Genomic DNA, 19,563 nt, shown 5'->3' on the forward strand with positions numbered 1-19,563 from the left:
AGCAACAACAATTTAAATGTATGACTGAATGTGGCTCCTTTTTCATGACTTACCTTTTTCTACTGTGCTTAGTTGTTTCTATTGGGATAGTGTGCTGCTCTACCCACATGTGGATAGTTTTTCGTGGTCTTACTTAGCCACATCATTTTTGAGACCAGCCAGAACACCTGACACAACCGGCAATATTTAATAACTGAATGGGTTGCCATTCAACTTAAATGAACTGAAACAGCCAGTTGTGATAACCAATCAGATGTACACGGGCCTTCAATGTGAATTCTGAAGGCCTCAGAGAAGATTTCTGTTCTCGGGGAAGATTTCTCCGAGCGTGGCAACACATGATAGCTGAAATATGATTGGATGAAAGCTCTTACATAAATTAACAAAGCTGGAAGCTATGAAATGAAGATAATGGACTATGGGGAATAATTTAATACATATTTATGAAAAGAAAATATTAAAATTAAATTTATTTTATTACATTTATTTTCTGATGATGTTTAGGCCAGCAGAGAAGGCCTTGAAGGCCCTGACGGACCACCACTGACATTTACTACCTAGAGAAGTCTGCAGAGCGATTCGCATTACAAAAACATTAGCTGCTATTGTAGCCTGTGGCGTTAGAGCAGTCTCATAAATCTAGTTCATTTTTTTTTGACTGATGAGTTGTCTGCAGCATGAAAAGTTGTTTTCTGTTCTGGCCCGTCTTGGCTTGTGGACCCTCGCAGATTAAACGCAAGTGGGTGTTTTTTTTCTCTCTCTGATTGCGGGCAGCCATGTAATCCCCACTGATCCCAGAGCAGAGACACCCATGTGGAGCTGTGGTATGCCATCTATGTGACCCTCAAGATTATTTTAGAAATTTCAGCCTAATGGGCATAAACTCTTCATCTACTCCATTTATTAATTTCTAACTGTGACTAAAGATCACGCAAAACCACTGATAAAATAAACCAATATGTTCATTAAATACACAATTGAGGACAAATATACTCCTTGGATATGCTATATTGAATATATGATGATGTTATAATTCAGTCAGGCACAAACTAGTGTTAACTTGTTATTCAAGAGTCATTCAGAACTACAATTGCTTGTAAATGCAAAGTGTGAGCCGTAAAGAGTGAAGGATTGTTCCAGCACTTATGTACCACACAGAGTCCACGAATTCCAAAAATGTGCCATTCAAAAATTCCCACTATGTGTATGACCATGGACTACACACTTTTATTTTCTTGTTTAAATAGTTCTCAAAGTGGACTGCAGAAGAACCTTAATATAACCTCTAGGTGAACGAAGCCTAATACATAACTTTCAACCACTGACTCCTGTACTTAGGTAAACACTATAGAGGTCACTACAACCAGTACCACAAATACCTCTAATATTAAAATGACGAGACAAAAATCAACCTAATGACTGTTAAGGAGGTGAGAACAGGAAGAAGAGGCCACACTTCAGGAGGAACCCAGGAAGCAGACTGAGTATCACCAGAGCATTACCATGACATTGCCATGGCTGTATCATGTGATGACGGTGGCATTAGCAGGACATTACCTTGTTGACTGCCTGGCAGGGTGCAGCGGGAGGCAAGGCTCGATGATAGCGAGAGCAGGGATTCCTGAAGGCTCATGGGAGTTCCTGGCAGCCTCGGCTCACTTCCCTGATCCAGCTTCATCTCTCAAACACACAACACACTGGCTACAGCAGAACCCACACACCAGTGACCTAACTGTCCACGGGCCTCAGCCTTCTCTCGTTTACCTCTTTTTCAATGATTCAGTCCCTTAGAAGCAAACTTGTCTCTTCGTTGTAAGCCCTTCTTATCACCTCTCCATGTAAAGTTTAGGTTACTGTCCATGAATGAGACCAGCGAAGTCCAGCACCATTCCTGCGTACTTCAGGCCCTCCTGCCCTGCCTGCTGACTCTTTTAGACTGAGTGGGTCTCCTTGAAAGCTGACAGCCTAATTCCTCTGGGGCTAAATGTGAAAAAAAAAAAAAAACAATCCACGGCAGAGTAAGCAGCTCATGCTTGGGAGGGCCAACAAGCACCACTCTCCTCCTCCTGAAGAATGTGCACCTCCACTTCTCCCTCCTCTTGGCCAGATCAGTCATTTATTTGGATGGTCCGACATAGACTCAAGATCTACAGATGCTCAGATTATAAACAAACTATCTGTTGAAACTCGGTTAACTACAATTTATGGTTAAGGTGAGGGTAAGTGGCTGGGTTTGGTTAAAGTGATGTTCAGTGAACAATTCAAAAGACTGAACTTGAATTTCAACAATCTTGTTGAAACTGCCAAGTCTCTCTAGGCAGTCTCTGTAGGCAGACTATCCAAATAAAGTGTCCCTCTTTGGTTTCCGTCAGTCTCCCTTTCCGTCACAGCAGCTGATTCAGGGGCAGATTTGTCCTAGCCTAGACACCAGATCAGGACCAGCTGAGGACCAGCACCCCTCCCAGAGTCAGTGTCTTGGCTGTCTACACCTGTCACTAAAGCATAAGACCTGGGGCTTAGGGTTTGAGGGGACTAAGTGACAACTGCAGTGTTTTCTCTGACTAACATCAGAACTGATACTACTTCATCAATCTAACTACGTATTGGGCCAGACGCCAAGCCATTGCGGATACCACTAAGCCACTAAAGAAATTCATGTGACAGACAGAACTGACAGAAGTTTACTGCAATAAGAAAAATCTACATGGAAATAAGCCCTAGAATGCTTCAATCTCTAAACTCCATAAAGCTGTTGCAGGAATGGCCAAACATTAGATCACTGCCACATAGATGACATTACTCCCTTTTTAGATGAAAACCACAATCACCAACCTCTTCCAAACCACTGACAAACGTTCAAGTGTAGACATACAGCCTCATAGATGTTTGACTTGAGAATGCAAACACCCCTGGGCAGGATGCAATGCATTGTCATGCTGTGAGTCTAGACAGTGTCTGCCTGTTGGTGGTTTCACTTTAATAACGTATAGTCCAGGCGGCAGGGCTGCAGGTGGGTGAAGGCCTGGGGCCTGGGTTAGGGGTTCCTCAGGTTATAAGCAGCTTAGGGGCTTGAGAATGCCCAGGGATGGGGGTGTGGGAGCAGGGCTTAAGGGGAGCGATTAATCAGGTCTTGCTCAATCTTGTGCCTGTGCCACCTTCATGGTAACACATCGCCACCCATCCACATACAGCGCATATGACCTGGGTTTGACCAAAAACGGCTCAGAGTCAGTTTTTTTGTTGAGAGTGGGAATGCCAAGAATAAATAGCTCAGTTTTATCGTGTAGTCAGATGCAGAGAAGGGGATCCACCCAAATCTACTGTCTTTATTATTTTATTATTATTATTATTATTATTATTATTATTATTATTAATAATGATAATAATAAGTAATCTTATTCCTGATCCAAAAAAATCCTTTTTTTAACTGTAAATAGTTCCTCATATTAAGATGATCAGCAGGTTCTAAAACGAGCCTTTGATGATTCTATTGTAATGTAAAGTTTGTGAGTATGTGTGTGTGTGTGTGTGTGTGTGTGTGTGTGTGTGACTTAATGCACCTGTGTGTATGGATGACTTACTTGTGGCATTGACGTCGGCCAGCGACTGCTGGGACTGGTGATGGGAGGGGCCACTGGAGCCTTCGTCAGGGTCGTAGTGGTCATCCCTCGAGTGGTGCTCGTGACGTGTGTGTTTGCGCTCGTTGCGGCCCTCCTCACCGGCGTGGCGTGATTGGTGACGATGACGACGGCGCTTGCGTCTGCTGTAACCCCTTGGAACCGGAACACCGATGTAGATGGACTGTTGGTCTGAAAGACAACCGAAAAAATATGGAGTTGATAGATGGAGTTGAAAATGGGAGGGAATGCTTCTAGTGAAAGAACAGGAACCCTGCGTGTATAACCATTACATGTACACATACATATTACATTCGCTATCCATTCATTGAATATTCATTTTTATTAAATATTTTTTTGCTATCTATAAAAGCTAGGGTGCTGGCAGGATTATGTCTTACTCTCTTCATGACATGTGTGTCATGTGTGTTCACATATACCCCCCCCCCCCCCCCCCCCCCCCTCCCCCAAAAGCCTTTGTATTTCCCAGCGTTCAGTTCATATCTGAAAGGGACTTCAAAAGGGGAACATTGCATCAGTGGCATAATAATATATGAACAGCTTTGGCTGTGTGTGAGAGAGTGAGAACAAAATCCCTATAATCAAGCCACATAGAATAATCTCTAACATAAACCATGATTCTATAATCATTTCCCTATGGGTCGTGAGTTGATCTGGGGGGGGGGGGCTCGTAAGAGAGGGTAGGGGGATTGGGGGGCCTCAGACATCCGAGGTGTTTTTCAAAGCAAATCAGCCTGTCAGTCTACTTAAAGCGCCTTACTGCCCAGGCCGCCTCTGACCTACTTCAGCTTCAGGAGAAACAGCTCAGGTATGGTGCTGGACCATGGACTATGACACCCTAATACCCCAACACCCCCTAACCACACACACACACAAACTAACTCACTAGGGCATGCAGAGGGAAGGCTGAGCCATGGAACAGAGTCACTGTGACGGTCGTGGTGCGAGCGCACATTAAATGCACACGGATTCCCACTGTATAACCACTAGTACACCCAACAGTCATGGTTTGCACACACACGCACACACAAACACTCATACCACTGATTGCAATTAGAGCCTTCCTCTGTGAAACTGCTAATTGCCCAGACTGGCAGGGGGGACACCAAAAATGGTCTGGGCCATCCAACTTGGATAAAGTGGATTTTGACAAACCTTGGACACATCATTTATTTATGTCATAGTCATTTATTTGATTGAGGATCATGACAATATTATGTTTGTGTTTTGTCATTGTTGTATCGTTTGGTTTTGTGTCTACCCCGGGGTGTGGAAATGGTGCTGGCCGCCATGTATATATGTTCAGTGTTCTGTCTAGTTGAGTGAGTCTAATCTTGTCAGGTATGTGTTCCTATGTTGACCGAATTGAACTGCTGATTGTCGTCCTCTACCCAATATAGAGGCTTAGCAGGTTCTGTTATGTTTTTAGACTGCTGAATATTGTCCTCTACAGATGGAGGCCTAGCATGTCACACTGTGTATCTGGAGGCTGTTGCTGTTTGTCCTCTGCCATATTCAGAGGCTTAGCAGTTATCCAGGAAAGTTAAGTATCAATAAACATATATTGTTAAACCCTCACTCTTGTCTCTGAGCTTTTGGGCCACACCCACATTTTTGACGGCAACCGTGGCTCGGTCCGTCACAGTCACATCATCATGTTGTCCATGTAGTAAGAACTTTCTACATTCTAAATTAGAAGACTGGCCTGTAAAATTCTACAGCTAGTATGCTAAGTCTAGAATGAAGCTAGGACGATTTAAAACTGGCCACCTTTACAAACACTAGTCACAACATAAATAGTGTATAGATACATGTCACTGTATGTATACAGTGCACATAGTATGTAAAATGACAATGACTTTGGTGCTACTGTTTTCTAGGCGTCACACCAGGCTAACACTTTCAACAAGAAAGTCTAGTAGGTACAAGCTTTTTGTAAATGCCTGAGCTAAATGGCTTTGGGAGTGTGTAGTGGCTGACTTTAAAATGTATGTGGCCAGATGTCTTTCATAGTCAGGTGCAATCCAAATGAGCTGATGGCAGAGAACAAACAGAAACTCAGAGGAAATCACATGGACTAAGTGTAAAGCAGAGAATTGTTGAGCACCCACAGAGAAATCAATACTCTTTGAAAATAATTCTTTGCTGATCCTTAGAGAGGGAGCCTTAAAGGCTTCACATTCAAAGAACTTCAAGGAATTTCTAGGCAGCCAGTCTTTTGGAATCAAAGCATTGCCCTTTTTGCCCCTTCTTCAGGTTCTACCAAGATAACAACTCTAGTTACTGTCAAACAACTCAAAGTTAAACTCAAAGTTAAACTCTTAAACACCAGTTTTTTACCACTGACTGCAGCATCAGCTGAATATTTAGCATAGCCTACTGCACACACAGACACACAGACACACACCTAAATCTATCCTTCACAATGCATTTACAATCTTTCTCGTTCATTATTACACCCTCAGTTTGAAAATTGTCATGATGGCTCTTCTGTCAATCCTATACAGTATGACCCCTTCTCTAGCCCTGTAATGTCCGCCTGATATTCATGTTGCCAGTCTGAGTATTGACACTGAAAGCCCTTCTGGGTTTGTTCATCAATAACTCAATATATGACTCCAAAACCCACACTTCTAATGTCACACTTTAATCCCGTTCATCAGAGAATAATCTCTCCTCTTAAATCCCATATAAAAGAGAATAATCTCTCCTCTTAAATCCCATATATTAGAGAATAATCTCCCCGTAAATCCCATACATCAGAGAATATTGCTTTAAATACCATATATCAAAGTAATCTCCCTTTGAATTCCATATATCGGAGAATAATCTCCTATTGAATCCCATATATCAGAGAATAATCTCTCCCTTTAAATCCCTCAATCCCACTCCTTAAATCCAATTAATCAGAGAATAATCATTCCCTATACATCAGAGAATTATCTCTCCTTTTTAAACCCATATATGGGCCATTCTACCGAATTGATGCAAAGTCATGTCGGATATATTTTGAATTTTTGTATGGTTTTTTCCCAAAACTTTGTCCGCATGTATATTGTACCATATCTAAAGTACACATATCTAGTAAAAGAACTGTCAAGTTTTATATTGTATTTTCAGAATGTGTTGGAATGTTTTTCCTCTTCCAAAAATTGTCACTACCGAAACATCACATTTACTATAGTAAAAAAGTATTATTATTGACCTGTTCAGATTGTGTTTCCTTCCCTTCTCTGAAGAGTATTTTTACAAATATTTCTTGAAGATTTTCACAATGAAATCCATAGAAATGAATTTTTTACCAAATTTTCAAGTTCAATTGATTTGTTTCGGTAGTGACTACACTGTTTCGGTAGTGACTGCACTGTTGGATGGATGTTCATTTCTCTCCCAAAATCATCCAAAAGGTGCTCTGGGCCTCCCTTTAGTCCACACAACACATTTATTTAAAAATTATGGGATTGAACTACTTGCCATTTCACTTTGTCACTACCAAAATCATCTGGTCACTACCATATGTTTCGGTAGTGACTGTTTCGGTAGTGACAATTCTAGCTAACTTTAAGCATAAATAAAGAATTCTAGCAAGCACACGGCTTGCAAACACATCTTTGAAGAGGTGTACACACATACAAACATAAGATTTTCCATGAAACCCCAAAAGGTTTACTTAATTGAAGAAAACATGCGTTTCGGTAGTGACAATTCTTAAGGTTACACGTCGATTTTCAGACTTTGGAACACATTTATATAAAAACTATGGGATTTAGCTACTTACCATTCAACCATGAGGGACAGAGATGCAGTGTCACTGCATGGTCAAAAATGCAGAGTCATGGCAAAAACACAGGCTCAGCCAATGGACTAAAACTCTTGTGTTTCGGTAGTGACATGAAAACTAGGGACATGATTTTTTGAGTATAGTAAATTGATTTAAAAATTAAACCCACAATAAATCTAAATATTCCAAGTTCTGTTTCAACCCAATCATAAAGATCTTTGAAATTAAATCATTGAAAAAAATCAAAAAAAATTGAAAAGTGTTATTTAAAGGCATTGAAATTTAGATGTCAGGGTTGGGGACAGCTACTTCCCAATAGAAAGTACCCTATAAATGATGATTTTATATATATTTAGCTTATCACTATCTCATGTAATGCATTGGGTTTATATAGACCATAACATTTTCTAATTTAATATCTATGCCTAAATACCTAATTGTTTTGTAAATAGATTTTATTGTTGAGGGACTGCATATTACACGAATTCGGTAGAATGGCCCATATCAGGAAATAACCTCTCCCTTTAAATCCATATCAGAGAATAATGTCCCTTTAAATCCCACATATCAGAGAATAATCTCTCCCCATTAATCCAATACATCAGAGAATAATATCTCCCTTTAAACCCCATATATCAGAGAACAATCTCCTTTTAAATCCCATATATAAGAAAATAATCTCCCCTAAATCCCATATATCAGAGAATAATGTGCCTCATCTCTCTCTCTCTGTCTGGTCCAATTATTGTACTCCCTATCCACCCACTCTCACTCTCACACACGCATACTTACCCTCGTCATCATCATAGTGCCTGTGGCCACTTTTCTTGCTTCCATGCCAGTCATGATCCATCCTAAAACAGACCAAAGAGCAAAGTTCAAAGATGAAAGGTCATGGGGATACATTTACCGCATTTTATTGGAGCAATACAATAGACAGCTTTCTCCAATCAGACTTTTAGACATTCTGGACTTTCTGCACTGGACCGTACTGTAGTAAGTACAGTACCGTAAGTAAGAGCTGGTGATGAACATTTACTTTATCATAGTTTTTATAAGATATGCCTTTTATCTATGGATGCGTTCCCTGGTAATAAAACCCATGACCTTTTTCATCGGAGCACCTTGATCCATCAGTTGACCTACAGAAAAACATACCTGCTACATACTATACATTTTGCACATATAATGCAAACACCTCCTGGCATTTGATATCATCATTTAATTAAAAAGTTGTTAGTGCATCTTTGGCTGACTGCTCCTCAGGGCTGCTGGAAATAGACCTGTTCCATCATCTTGCCACATGTGTTTATTCTGTGTACCACAATTTAACCTGTCATAGGAATCTCTGTACAGCATTAGGGTTAAATACTGTGACCAACAACATATTTTTACAGTCAAAGGGTATGTTGAACTGCCCACTCTTTCTTTCAGTCATCTATTGTGGCAGTGAAATATTCACAGATGTGAGAGCGGACTAGACATGTGCATTTATTGGATGCAATATGTGTGTTTCCTTTGCCATTCACTCAAACATGAGGCTATCACAAGCACACAAGCTTTGATTTTTTCTTTGGGTTTTGTTTCCATGGCATAGAGCCACGGCGGACCGGATTGGGCTGTTGAGGCCATGTGACTGGACCGGGACGGGGTCTCACACGGGGCAGCACGTGGGCCCACTGCCTAATGGAATCAATGTCCACACAAGAGGAAAACCCAATGCGGATTTATAATTAGGAGAGATGTAATTAGCAGGGAGGTGGTGTTGCAGAGCTCTAACGAACGCTCACAAACACACACACACACACACTGTCACCACAAAGAACAATGAGTGGCAGAGACACCACTCGAAAATGAGGTGTTCAGTTACATCTCATACAATTATAAATATAAATAAACAAATAAACAACAACAAATAAATATGGAATCAGCTGATATTTCAGTGTTGAGATCAGTGGATGTTTGGACATAACAATTTTAAATTCTGTTCAGGCACGAAATTTAGACCAATTTTAATAAAAAAATCAATTACACACAGTCAAGAGTAGGCGTATCTATAGGCATAGGTATTTTGGTAAGTGAAGCCACATGAAGTGAAATCCCAAGATATTTTCTTGTTACTGGCCACAACTAGCATAAATATTTAGACAAAATCTAATGAACTATATTTAATGGATGTGGTGGCTGAACACTAATAGGGTGCGAATCAGAGCCACTCAGTTACGTTCTGTGGTTTCGAGACCTGTCTAGTGAATTTGAGGATGAGTTTGAGATAACATATATTCTTGTGCTAAATCATAAAAACATTTTGTGAAATGTAGGATTACTAGTTGAAGGCAAGAATTGAATTGAATACAATACTAGATGAAGAGTAGATGTTTCATATAGGCCGACAAGTATTGATATTTATAAAAGTACAGGGGAATACTCTGTAATAAGCTATAATAAAGCTTGAATATATCCGCAAGCAGCGATCATTGGGGTCCAAGTGGTATGTGCGAACTGCCCCAGTTAACGAAAGGTTGAATGATTTGACTGCTCCAAAGGGGGGTTGAAAGAGGACCATTTGAATTTAATGACTAAATTAATTTTGAAGATCAAACCATGTCAGAGGAATACAGAAAAACATGTTGTAGCTTGATGTGGTGGCATCTTGAGGCTGATTTGTTTGAAATTTGGCAACTAGCCTCTATATGCCATCATGAATGAGCCAATAACATTTCATTGAGATTGGCCATTCACACAGGCATGTATTGGTTGTTGAATATTGATTTGTTATCAAGCTGTCATTTTGTTGAAGAAGCTGAATGGGGCAGCCGTGGCCTACTAGTTAGGGTGTTGGGCTGGTAACCGGAAGGTTGCCGGTTCGATCCCCGACAATTAGGGAAAATGTGGGTGGGGAAAGTGGTTGAGCACTGCAGTCCCATGCCCACATCCAGGGTTGAGGTGCCCTTGACCAAGAAATTTGGCATGTATCCAAAGAATGTGGTGGTGATGCAGGGTGTCAAGTTTCGGGAGGTTTGAACCTTTACATCACAAGATATCAGCAAGTTAGGTGCTTTGAACATTATTCCCTAGGTGGCGCCACTTCATATATGAATTCTTAATGGGCTACGGTGATGCGCCAGCTTTCATTTACATTTACATTTAGTCATTTAGCAGACGCTTTTGTCCAAAGCGACGTACAAGGGAGAACAATCAAGCTAAGAGCATTAAAAAACCTGGTGTAACAATAAATATTGCTTATAAAACGACATAGAAAGAATAAAAAAAGAAGTGCGGGCCTGTTGCTGCTTAAGTGCAGGTTGAGCCAAGGTGCCAGGTGAGCCAAGGAGCCAAGGTGCCAGTTGGAAACATCAGTAGACACAAAGTAATCATATTATTATTTAATAATTTGGGGGAAAAAAATATTTTCAAGCTATTCCCCTTTGACCCACTTCAGGGGGCTCTTAAACCAAGGGAGATACACACATCTTGGGACCGTAAACCTTCTGTTCCATATCAGCCATGCGGGCCCACAACCATACCAAGTTTCATGTGGATTGGTGAAGTCTATAATAGTCTTAGTATATGATATCGCCGACCAGTGGCAGCCATAATAATATGATTACTTTGTGTCTACTGATGTTTCCATAAGGCTTGAGTCGGGACGCAGTGGTGAAGGGTTTCCTGTGGCCTCCCACCCTGTGTGCGTAATAAGTAGAGTCACATCAACGCCCTTCACACTGACTGCACAGCAGCGCGCACACCATCTCCTAATCAGCAATGACAGGGGTATTGATCAGCCCCGGAAAAGCCTTTGTCTATCTCTGCGTGTGTGTATGTGTGTGTATGTGTGTTTATGTGTGTGTGCGTGGGGAGCTGGGGGCAGGGTGGGTTTGTGTGTTTGTGAATGAGTGTGTGTGTGTGTGTGTGTGTGTGTGTGTGTGTGTTTGTAAATGTGTGTGTGTGTGTGTGTGTGTGTGTGTTTGTGTGTGTGTGTGTGTGTGTGTGTGTCTGTGTGTGTGTGCGTGTCTGTGTGTAAGTGAAAGAGAGAATCTGCGTACATGAGTAAATGAGTGCAATCCGAAATATGTGTGTGTGTGTGACTAGACCACACCCAATCCCATAAACTAATTACGTGTCTGTCCAGCGGTAGCGTACCTCGGGTCCGATTGATTAAAGAGTAAAATGTGATATGGAGGGAGGAAAAAATTATGTAATCGGAAATTATGAGCGGATCTCATTGCAACGCAAAGTTCTCTTAGGTCACACAAGCAGGAACCTGAGACTCTTCAGCTCCTTCTGGTGCTGATGCTCATAAAACCGTTGCAAACTGGAGTAATGATTAACACAAACGATTAATACTCCAAAAGCTGTTGTATCATCTGCATGATGTTAGTTTAGGGTTCCATGTGTTTCACATTCATACATTTATAGAAACACAAGATACAAAGTAATTTATTTTACACAACAGACAATAATTTGTCCATTATAATAACTTCCATCCGTGTCTCTTAGAGGAAATCTGTATATCCGCGACAGCACCCCAAACAAAACCAAATCAGAACACCAAACAACACCAAATAAGCACACCAAACAAAACCAAATCAGAACACCAAACAACACCAAAGCAGCACACAAACAACAACGCCACACACTGACAGAGTTGCCGTGACATTTTCCAGTACATAATGTTCATGATTATCCACAATAATTCCTAATTTGGATCCTAAAATTGCCCATTACTGACATTTCCAGTGTCCAAAGAGAAAAATCCGCTTACAATATCAGTGTGCTTTCCTAAGCAAATACAAATACAAGTTTGTTCAAAGCTTTCGTTGTTTGCCATATCATCTGCAGATTAAACAAAGGACCAATCTGGGCAAAACCCCCACTAGGTTTTATCCAAGACAGAATACATGTGTGCTGAAAATGTCACACTGAAGCCAATGAGAACATTACCTGTGAGTATTTAGAAAGAGGAGAGAAGACTGAAAGGTTCTTGTGGTTCTTGCAGGTTGAGTTCAACTTGAGTAAATCTTGTTGCAACTCGCCCAAAAAACTACATTCAAACCAGTGCACTGTGTTGAGCTGTTCTGTCTGTATCGCACGGATATTACAAAGCCATTCTTCAGCGAGTACCTGGCATAGTGCAGAGGAGCAAAAGGTCCAATGGCACTTGCGTTAACACACACTCTGAACTCACACTCAGCACATATGAGCTCAGAGCACTCGGGGAGTCAATCACCCCCACAGTGACAGGAAGAGTAGTCAGTCTGCCTCAGCATTGGGTGGCCGATAGAATCCCCCGGGGGGTAAGAGGGCAGGAGTCAAACACACAGGGTGGCATGGTACAGTGGGATGTGGTCTGTGGTGGTGCGGAGTGTGTGTGTGGTGATCAGGGAACGTGACTGGTAGGCTGCGCGAGACACATTGATGGCTGCCATGCTCTCCTGACATGGCTGCTAGGTATCACCGGGTGCTCAGGTCCGATGCTCGCCCTGCCACTCCCCTCTGCTCTCGTGGGTGAGTCCGTGCCTGGTGCTCATGTTCTCACCTGCATGCACTAGACTGCCTGGGCATCTGGGCATCTTCTCTCAGAGTGGGGTGACACCTTACATGGTCAAAATTGGAAAAGAGACCCATTATGTTTTCATATACTGCAAGGACAAGTAACATACCACACATCAGCAGCTGTACAGTGACTGTAACAACAGATGATTCTTCACATACTGTATCAGGAACTGAAAATTGTACTTATCATGTAGTTAGTTTCAGTAGAGTCTTGTCAGTGGCGCAAAAAGTGGTTATGCACTGTATGCAGTGCATAGGGGCGTCGCACCATGGGAGCGCCAAAGCGATGGTAAAAAAAAAAAAAAAAAATGTTTGGGGAATTTTCTATACGTAGCTGCTGTTGTGCGTTTCTAAATCATTTCTGCATTTCCTTAATGTCATATAAGTTATGTAAACTATGTATATAACATTTTAGAGGACTAAACAGACTAGAGTAGGCGCCTCATCTCTTAAAGGCACCCAGTGCAACTTTCGAGGCTTTAAAATAAACATTCAATTTCTAGTCTTTTTTACACGTAGTAAGTTTCAATAACTCCATACCATTACATACCGACATTCAAGCAGCAAAGATGACACGTAGTTGTGTGGTGAGAACTGATAGAAAATCGATAACAACAACAATCCCCGCCATTTTCTTTATTTTTTGTAACCTACCATAAATAAAGCAGGCTTCTAGTCAATGGAAAAATGGCTTCTCCCCACCGGCGATTGTTGTTGTTTACGATTTTCTATCAGTTCTCACCACACAACGACTTCTCATCTTTGCTCCTTGAATGTCGATATGTAATGGTATGGAGTTATTGAAACTTACTACGTGTAAAAAAGACTAGAAATTGAATGTTTATTTTTCATTGAATGTTTACATAAAGTTGCACTGGGTGCCTTTAAGATTCCATAATAGAATTTTGACATAGAAGAGGGAGAGTGAGCGCCCTGACCGCGGCTCAACACACAAGCAGTTAGAACTAGGCTACGAGTAGTGAGTTGGTTGGATGGAAGATGGATAAAGCAAAAAAGCTGTCAGGAGCTGAAAACAGAAAAAGAAAGAGGGAAAAAGAGAAGACATGTCAGGGGATGCAACTGCAATTAAATAAGTGGATGGTGAAAGGCAACAGGTAGGTTTTAAGGTGACTTTACGTTTGTGCTTAGCCTGACGATGTCATACTCATGATTCTAGTCAGAATATGAGTCTGATTGTCAGGGTTCTTCTCAGGGATTGAACCCGAGATGCTGGGTTTGGGGAACCAGCGCTTAACCCAGTGGGCTACAGACAGGACCCAGTTGCAGGATGTCGTTTGGAGTTTAGTTTCCTTTTATTTTCAAAAAACACAAGATACCTCCACAGGAGAAACTTGAAAAAGGCAAAAGAACAGCAAAAAGGGCAAAAAGCATCAACTAAATAATATACTAAATGTAGACAATGTCACAAAGACAAGAAGCAGCTTGAGAGCTGCAGCAAGACTACGTGCTTGAGAGCACAACCAAAAACGCATGGGGACAAAAAACAATCCAACGACCAGAGAAAGAGCAGGGAAACTAGCCAGGTATTTAACTCCTGGCTAATTGTGACAATGTAACACAGGGCACATAATGGGACACAGGTGAGGGCACACAACGAGAAACAGGTGAGGGCACACAACGAGAAACAAAGGCACATGTGAACACAAACATAAAGTAAAATGTCCTTTTGGCCACTAGATGCCGTCAATGTGCCAAATTACGGCAATCGCCGCCCAAAGTCCTGACACTCATACCGAACCATTGGGCTGTGATTATGGGGTGTGTTTCAACGAACCAGGAAAGAAAATGCCTATTTGCTGAATTGGATACCTAGAACCAATCAGAGCAACGTAGTAGCCTATTACCATCTGATAGATTAAACTTTTACCTGATCCTGTAGGAAGGACGGCAAAAACATCTTTTCAATCGACAAATGCCTTGATCGCGTTTCTCTGTTCCTCTTTCAAAATGAATGCGCTGTCAATGTCTGTTGAGATATGCCTGCTCACGTTAATTAATTAGCATTAAGGCTACAAGCTACAGTTTGTTTCAATGGGTTTTTTGTGTACGTGTTAGCAATGATCTAACAATAATGGTCTAGAGAGCTTTAGTTAAGACAAACAATACTCTGCAACATTCGTGTTGCACATGCACAACTAACCGAGTCAATGTAGACATTAAAAAGTCGTGTAGATAGCTTAATTCACATAAAATATTCCCCACTAAGCACCCGAGACACGGCCATCTTGGTCGGAGTTCGAATCTACCGGTTAATTCAACTCAAGCGTTGGTATCTGTCCATCAACGTATAAAGCCCGCCCTGACAATTTGATTGGTCCGGTTTTATCCGACCAATGAAACTCTCTCCCATTTAGCCCAGAGCCAGACCAAATCTCCCTGACCAAAAATGTTGTGGGCGGGGTTTGGGCTGGTATCCAGGCTAGTTTGTGCTTGGAGGCTTGCAAATAATGTTAACAGACTAGCTAGCAGGCTAGCTAGCATTTGCTAACATAGAAATGTAGCAGCCAAATGGGGGTTTATAGCTAGCTTAAGCCTCATCAATTAGGCTGATGATAGCTACATTTAGATTTTGGTTAAACCCTACTGTACCAATCCCATGTATGACACATCTCGATTTTATTAAGGCAAAATAACAACTGGTAAATATAAGGTGGCAGACAGGCTCTGGTAGCATTCACGGTTCTAACAAGAAGCTGGAAACTTAACTCTGGTTACCATGGTTACCATTAGCTGTTCATGTTAGCTGTGCTGTCAAACATACAGGCTATCTGTTGGCATGGTGCAATACAAGATAAATGGGCAAGGGAAAAGGCACGGTGTGCTATTATTTAGTAGCAACTAAAGAGCACTCTAGAATATTTTGGTAGCAGCATTGTTACACATCATCACCTTAAAAGATCTTTATTTGTAGGCTTACTTTTGCGTTTTAAGTAGTGTTGCACCGATACCGATACCAGTATCGGATAGGGCCCCGATACAGCACTAAAATGGTGGTATCGGTATCGGCGAGTACCAACAAATAGTGCAGATACTTTTTTTTTTTTTTTTTTTTTTTTTTTTTATCAATGGTTTGGTCCACAAACAAAACAAACACACAAAGAAACAATACAGGGAAAGAAAAAAAAAAAAGAACTGACCAAACTTTAACTCTATTGTGTTCAAAATCAGAAAAGCCACTGTGCTGCTCAGTAAGGTAAACCATCAATTATAGAGGACTAGTCCTCAGTTATGTCTGAAGTGCTGAAACTGTCAAGAAATGTAATTTGACTTTCTTACTGTTACACTAGTATTATACATGGGACCAAACCATTGATTAAAAAAAATATATTTTTCAAATTTCAAACAGTGGTATCGGTATGGTATCGGTATCGGCCGATACTGCACAGCCAGGTATCGGTATCGGTATCGGAGCCAAAAAATGGCATCGGTGCAACACTAGTTTTAAGGCATTATTTTGCAATGGTTATCATTTTAATGTTAATGTTTGCAACTGTTTATTATTTGTTAACATTGTTACTAATATATATATACTGTATATCTGTGTGTGTGTGTGTGTACAGTATACTGTATGCACCATAGGGCACCATTATGGTAGGCATGCAGTGGCTGATATACTTTAAAATAAACCTTTATTATTTAAAGCCCATACATGATGATGTCTGGCACATTATTTATTTGTTTAAGAAAGAAAAGTTAAGAAAAGTTGTTGCTGCATACCCCCCTGACATTGGGCAGTTGCACCCCTGAGTCTTGTTTGCTGATTTAGTTAAGTAATTTGCACCTTTCTGGGATGATGTTCTTATAGGTAATCTACAGTACTTTCTTGGATGTTCTTATAGGTAATCTACAGTTCTTTCTTGGATGATGTTCCTGAGCTACTCTACAATACTTTCTGTGACGCTGTTCTTGTAGGTAATCTACACAGGACATTCTGGCAGGGACGTGCACAGAAATTTTGAAGGGCCATTGCTCTGATCTGAAAAAAGAACTGAGAAGAACTAAAAAACTAAGTCACTAACACTCGAATACAGCAATTCATTTGTGCATGGCATCATTCTGTGGAGAACATTCCAGAATCATACCAGGCTTGAAAAGAGCGCCCTTCTGCATTTTTCCCGCCCTTCTGCCAATACTTTTTTAAGATTACGATAATTTAGTGGCTCTTTATCCCAGTACTTTCTAGCATGGTCCTTTCATCTCATATTTGGTAATCAGCACTACCTGTCCTGTTTCCTGGTCCACATTAAAAATATGAGTCTGAAAATATGAGCCTGTTTCACGTGAACATTAGCCTACACATCTTTATCACAGTGCAATAAGCCTACACATCTTTATCACAATGCAATGTCTCTGTTTCACCTGCTGGTTTGCTTCTTTGTAACCAACTCTGCAAAGATGTGCTCACCTTTGCTGCCTCCTTAAGCTGTTCCCTCTAGTTCTTCTCTTTTCCGTAGGCATTCTAGCTTCTTCGGCCATCTACACTTAACAACATCCAAAATAGTGATAGGATTTAGGCGTTTAACCATTTTGAATGAAATGATTCATGTGATGCATTCCATCTTCTTGTTAAAACAAAATGTTAGAAACTCACCATCAGCAGACATATAGCTTAGTTTTCCTACAAGAACATTTGCATGTGGTAACGGCACACATTTGCATCTGGTAGGCAAGCTAGCGGCCTGATTCATTAGGCTAAACGTGGCAAACTGATCCTGGATTTATGAAAATTTTCATTCGTTTCATATAACTTGATGATGATTGTTTGTTTGTTATTCATTTCTACAACTTCAAACTCAACTTTCTTCCTACGTCAAAGCGGTTGAGCATCGATTATGTCACACAAGACCACCGTGACTGTCTCTCGAGGAAAAACATGCATGCTCTCAGGTGCCGGTCGCGTGCAGCAGCGCAGGTAGGCTACAGTAAACAGAATAGGGGGCTTTCCCAAACTAGCTACTTTATAAAATGTTTCGGGTGGGTGATTTTTTTTAAATGTAGGCCTACATGAAATTCTATACCATTTTAAAACGTTTTTCCTCGAAGGGGCAGCTTGAGTCGAGGTGGGCAGACGGGCAGTTGCAGGAATAATGAACGATCATTCAGATTTAGGCCAGTTATTATCCATGAATAATATTGTTCCCCATCAATAATATTGATCTCTCTGCAAACATGTATTGATTGGTGGAGAAAAGCCGAAACAAAGCCTACAGCTGAGTTTAAATTGGGGCCCATTTGTTCCTGATGTAAATATTTGTCATTAACAATAGTTTTCTCTCACACTCCCCCCCCCCACCCCTCTCTCCCGTCTCTTCTCTCTCTCTCTCTCTCTCTCTCTCTCTCACTCTCTCTCTCTCTCTCTCTCTCTCTCTCTCTCTCTCTCTCTCTCTCTCTCTCTCTCTCTCTCTCTCTCTCTCTTCCTCCCTTCCACATCACCCCAAAATGTACAAAACATTTGTTGTAAAGAAGTATACTTGACCTATATTTCTCCTACTTCATGACTCATCCTATCATTGACCCAGGACTGACCCTGAACACAAGTAGTGCATGTTCAGCCCTACTACAATTTGACAAATGAACCGCTGGAGCAGAAATACGTCTACACAGAGAAAATCAAAACCCTCCAAAGTGATCAATCTAAATCCATGTTACAGATCTGGGTCGGGGGGTTGAAACAGGTTTATTGAACTCAATAATCTATCCAATGCAGAATCCCCTGGCCAGAGGGACACACCATGAACACAACCATACTCCAAAAGCTCATATTTGACATGTTCCCATTTCAGAGTAATGGTCAAAGAAGTGACACGTTACTGATCAGTGAAGCCCTTTAGTTCATTGGGGCTCTGGCTGCTGTGCACTACACAATATTCCACTAGATGTCGCTAGAGTTTCTGTATATGTATATTTTTATTGGACAGCTGTTTAGGTCAGATTTTCTCATCAGAAAAATGCTTATAACTGAAACATTTCAGCTGCCAATTTGAGGAAGTCATTGTGAAATGTTTCTACTTTGATTTTGTGTGCCCTAATTATTTAGCCATACTCTATTTTAAGTGGCCTTGTGTAGGATGCTATGAACAATATTGTACCAAATGATCAGTTCACGTTAAATCTTTAGAATAATATTTTATTACAACCCTTAATTAATTAATTAATGTATTAAATAATTTCTCGACTATATTGTACATTAGGTCACTTCAAATAAAAGAGGTGTCTTCAGAGTATTCTATTTAAGCATTTTTTATGTCTGGATTTTTTAATATTACTATTTTATTTTATTACTATTAGTTTTATAATATGTAGTCCTGATTATTTTATATTCCATCTCTAACACACCCCCTTATCTTATAGTTTTGGTTTCTTCCAAAAGTTGCTGGGTGAAATCAGTTTGCAACAGTACGAGCGTACACAGCACAGTATTGAGCATTGATGCAGGCAGAGGTTAATAAACGGTGTGTTGCTGAAGTGGTTATTAGCCTAGAGCTTCAATCCCTTTTTCAAACGTGTGAAAAGGAAATGCAATTACTTATATATGCTTAATTGAATTTGAGAAACCACGGTTAAGGC

At 40.8% G+C, this 19,563-nt stretch overlaps 1 protein-coding gene across 1 annotated transcript in view; it reads right to left on the bottom strand.

The window, feature by feature from the left end:
- slc4a5b (solute carrier family 4 member 5b) overlaps positions 1-8,272 on the bottom strand; it is a gene marked incomplete at both ends in the record, with an annotated part of 30,500 nt that extends 22,228 nt beyond the window's left edge. Inside the window, 2 exons of the mRNA XM_080847480.1 lie at positions 3,582-3,809; positions 8,212-8,272. Coding sequence (XP_080703606.1) covers positions 3,582-3,809; positions 8,212-8,272 — 289 coding nt within the window. The remainder of the gene's footprint in view (positions 1-3,581; positions 3,810-8,211) is intronic.
- Positions 8,273-19,563: the final 11,291 nt, after the last annotated feature.

This window comes from Sprattus sprattus, assembly GCF_963457725.1.
Source record: "Sprattus sprattus genome assembly, chromosome: 11".
NCBI classification, from domain to species: domain Eukaryota; kingdom Metazoa; phylum Chordata; class Actinopteri; order Clupeiformes; family Clupeidae; genus Sprattus; species Sprattus sprattus.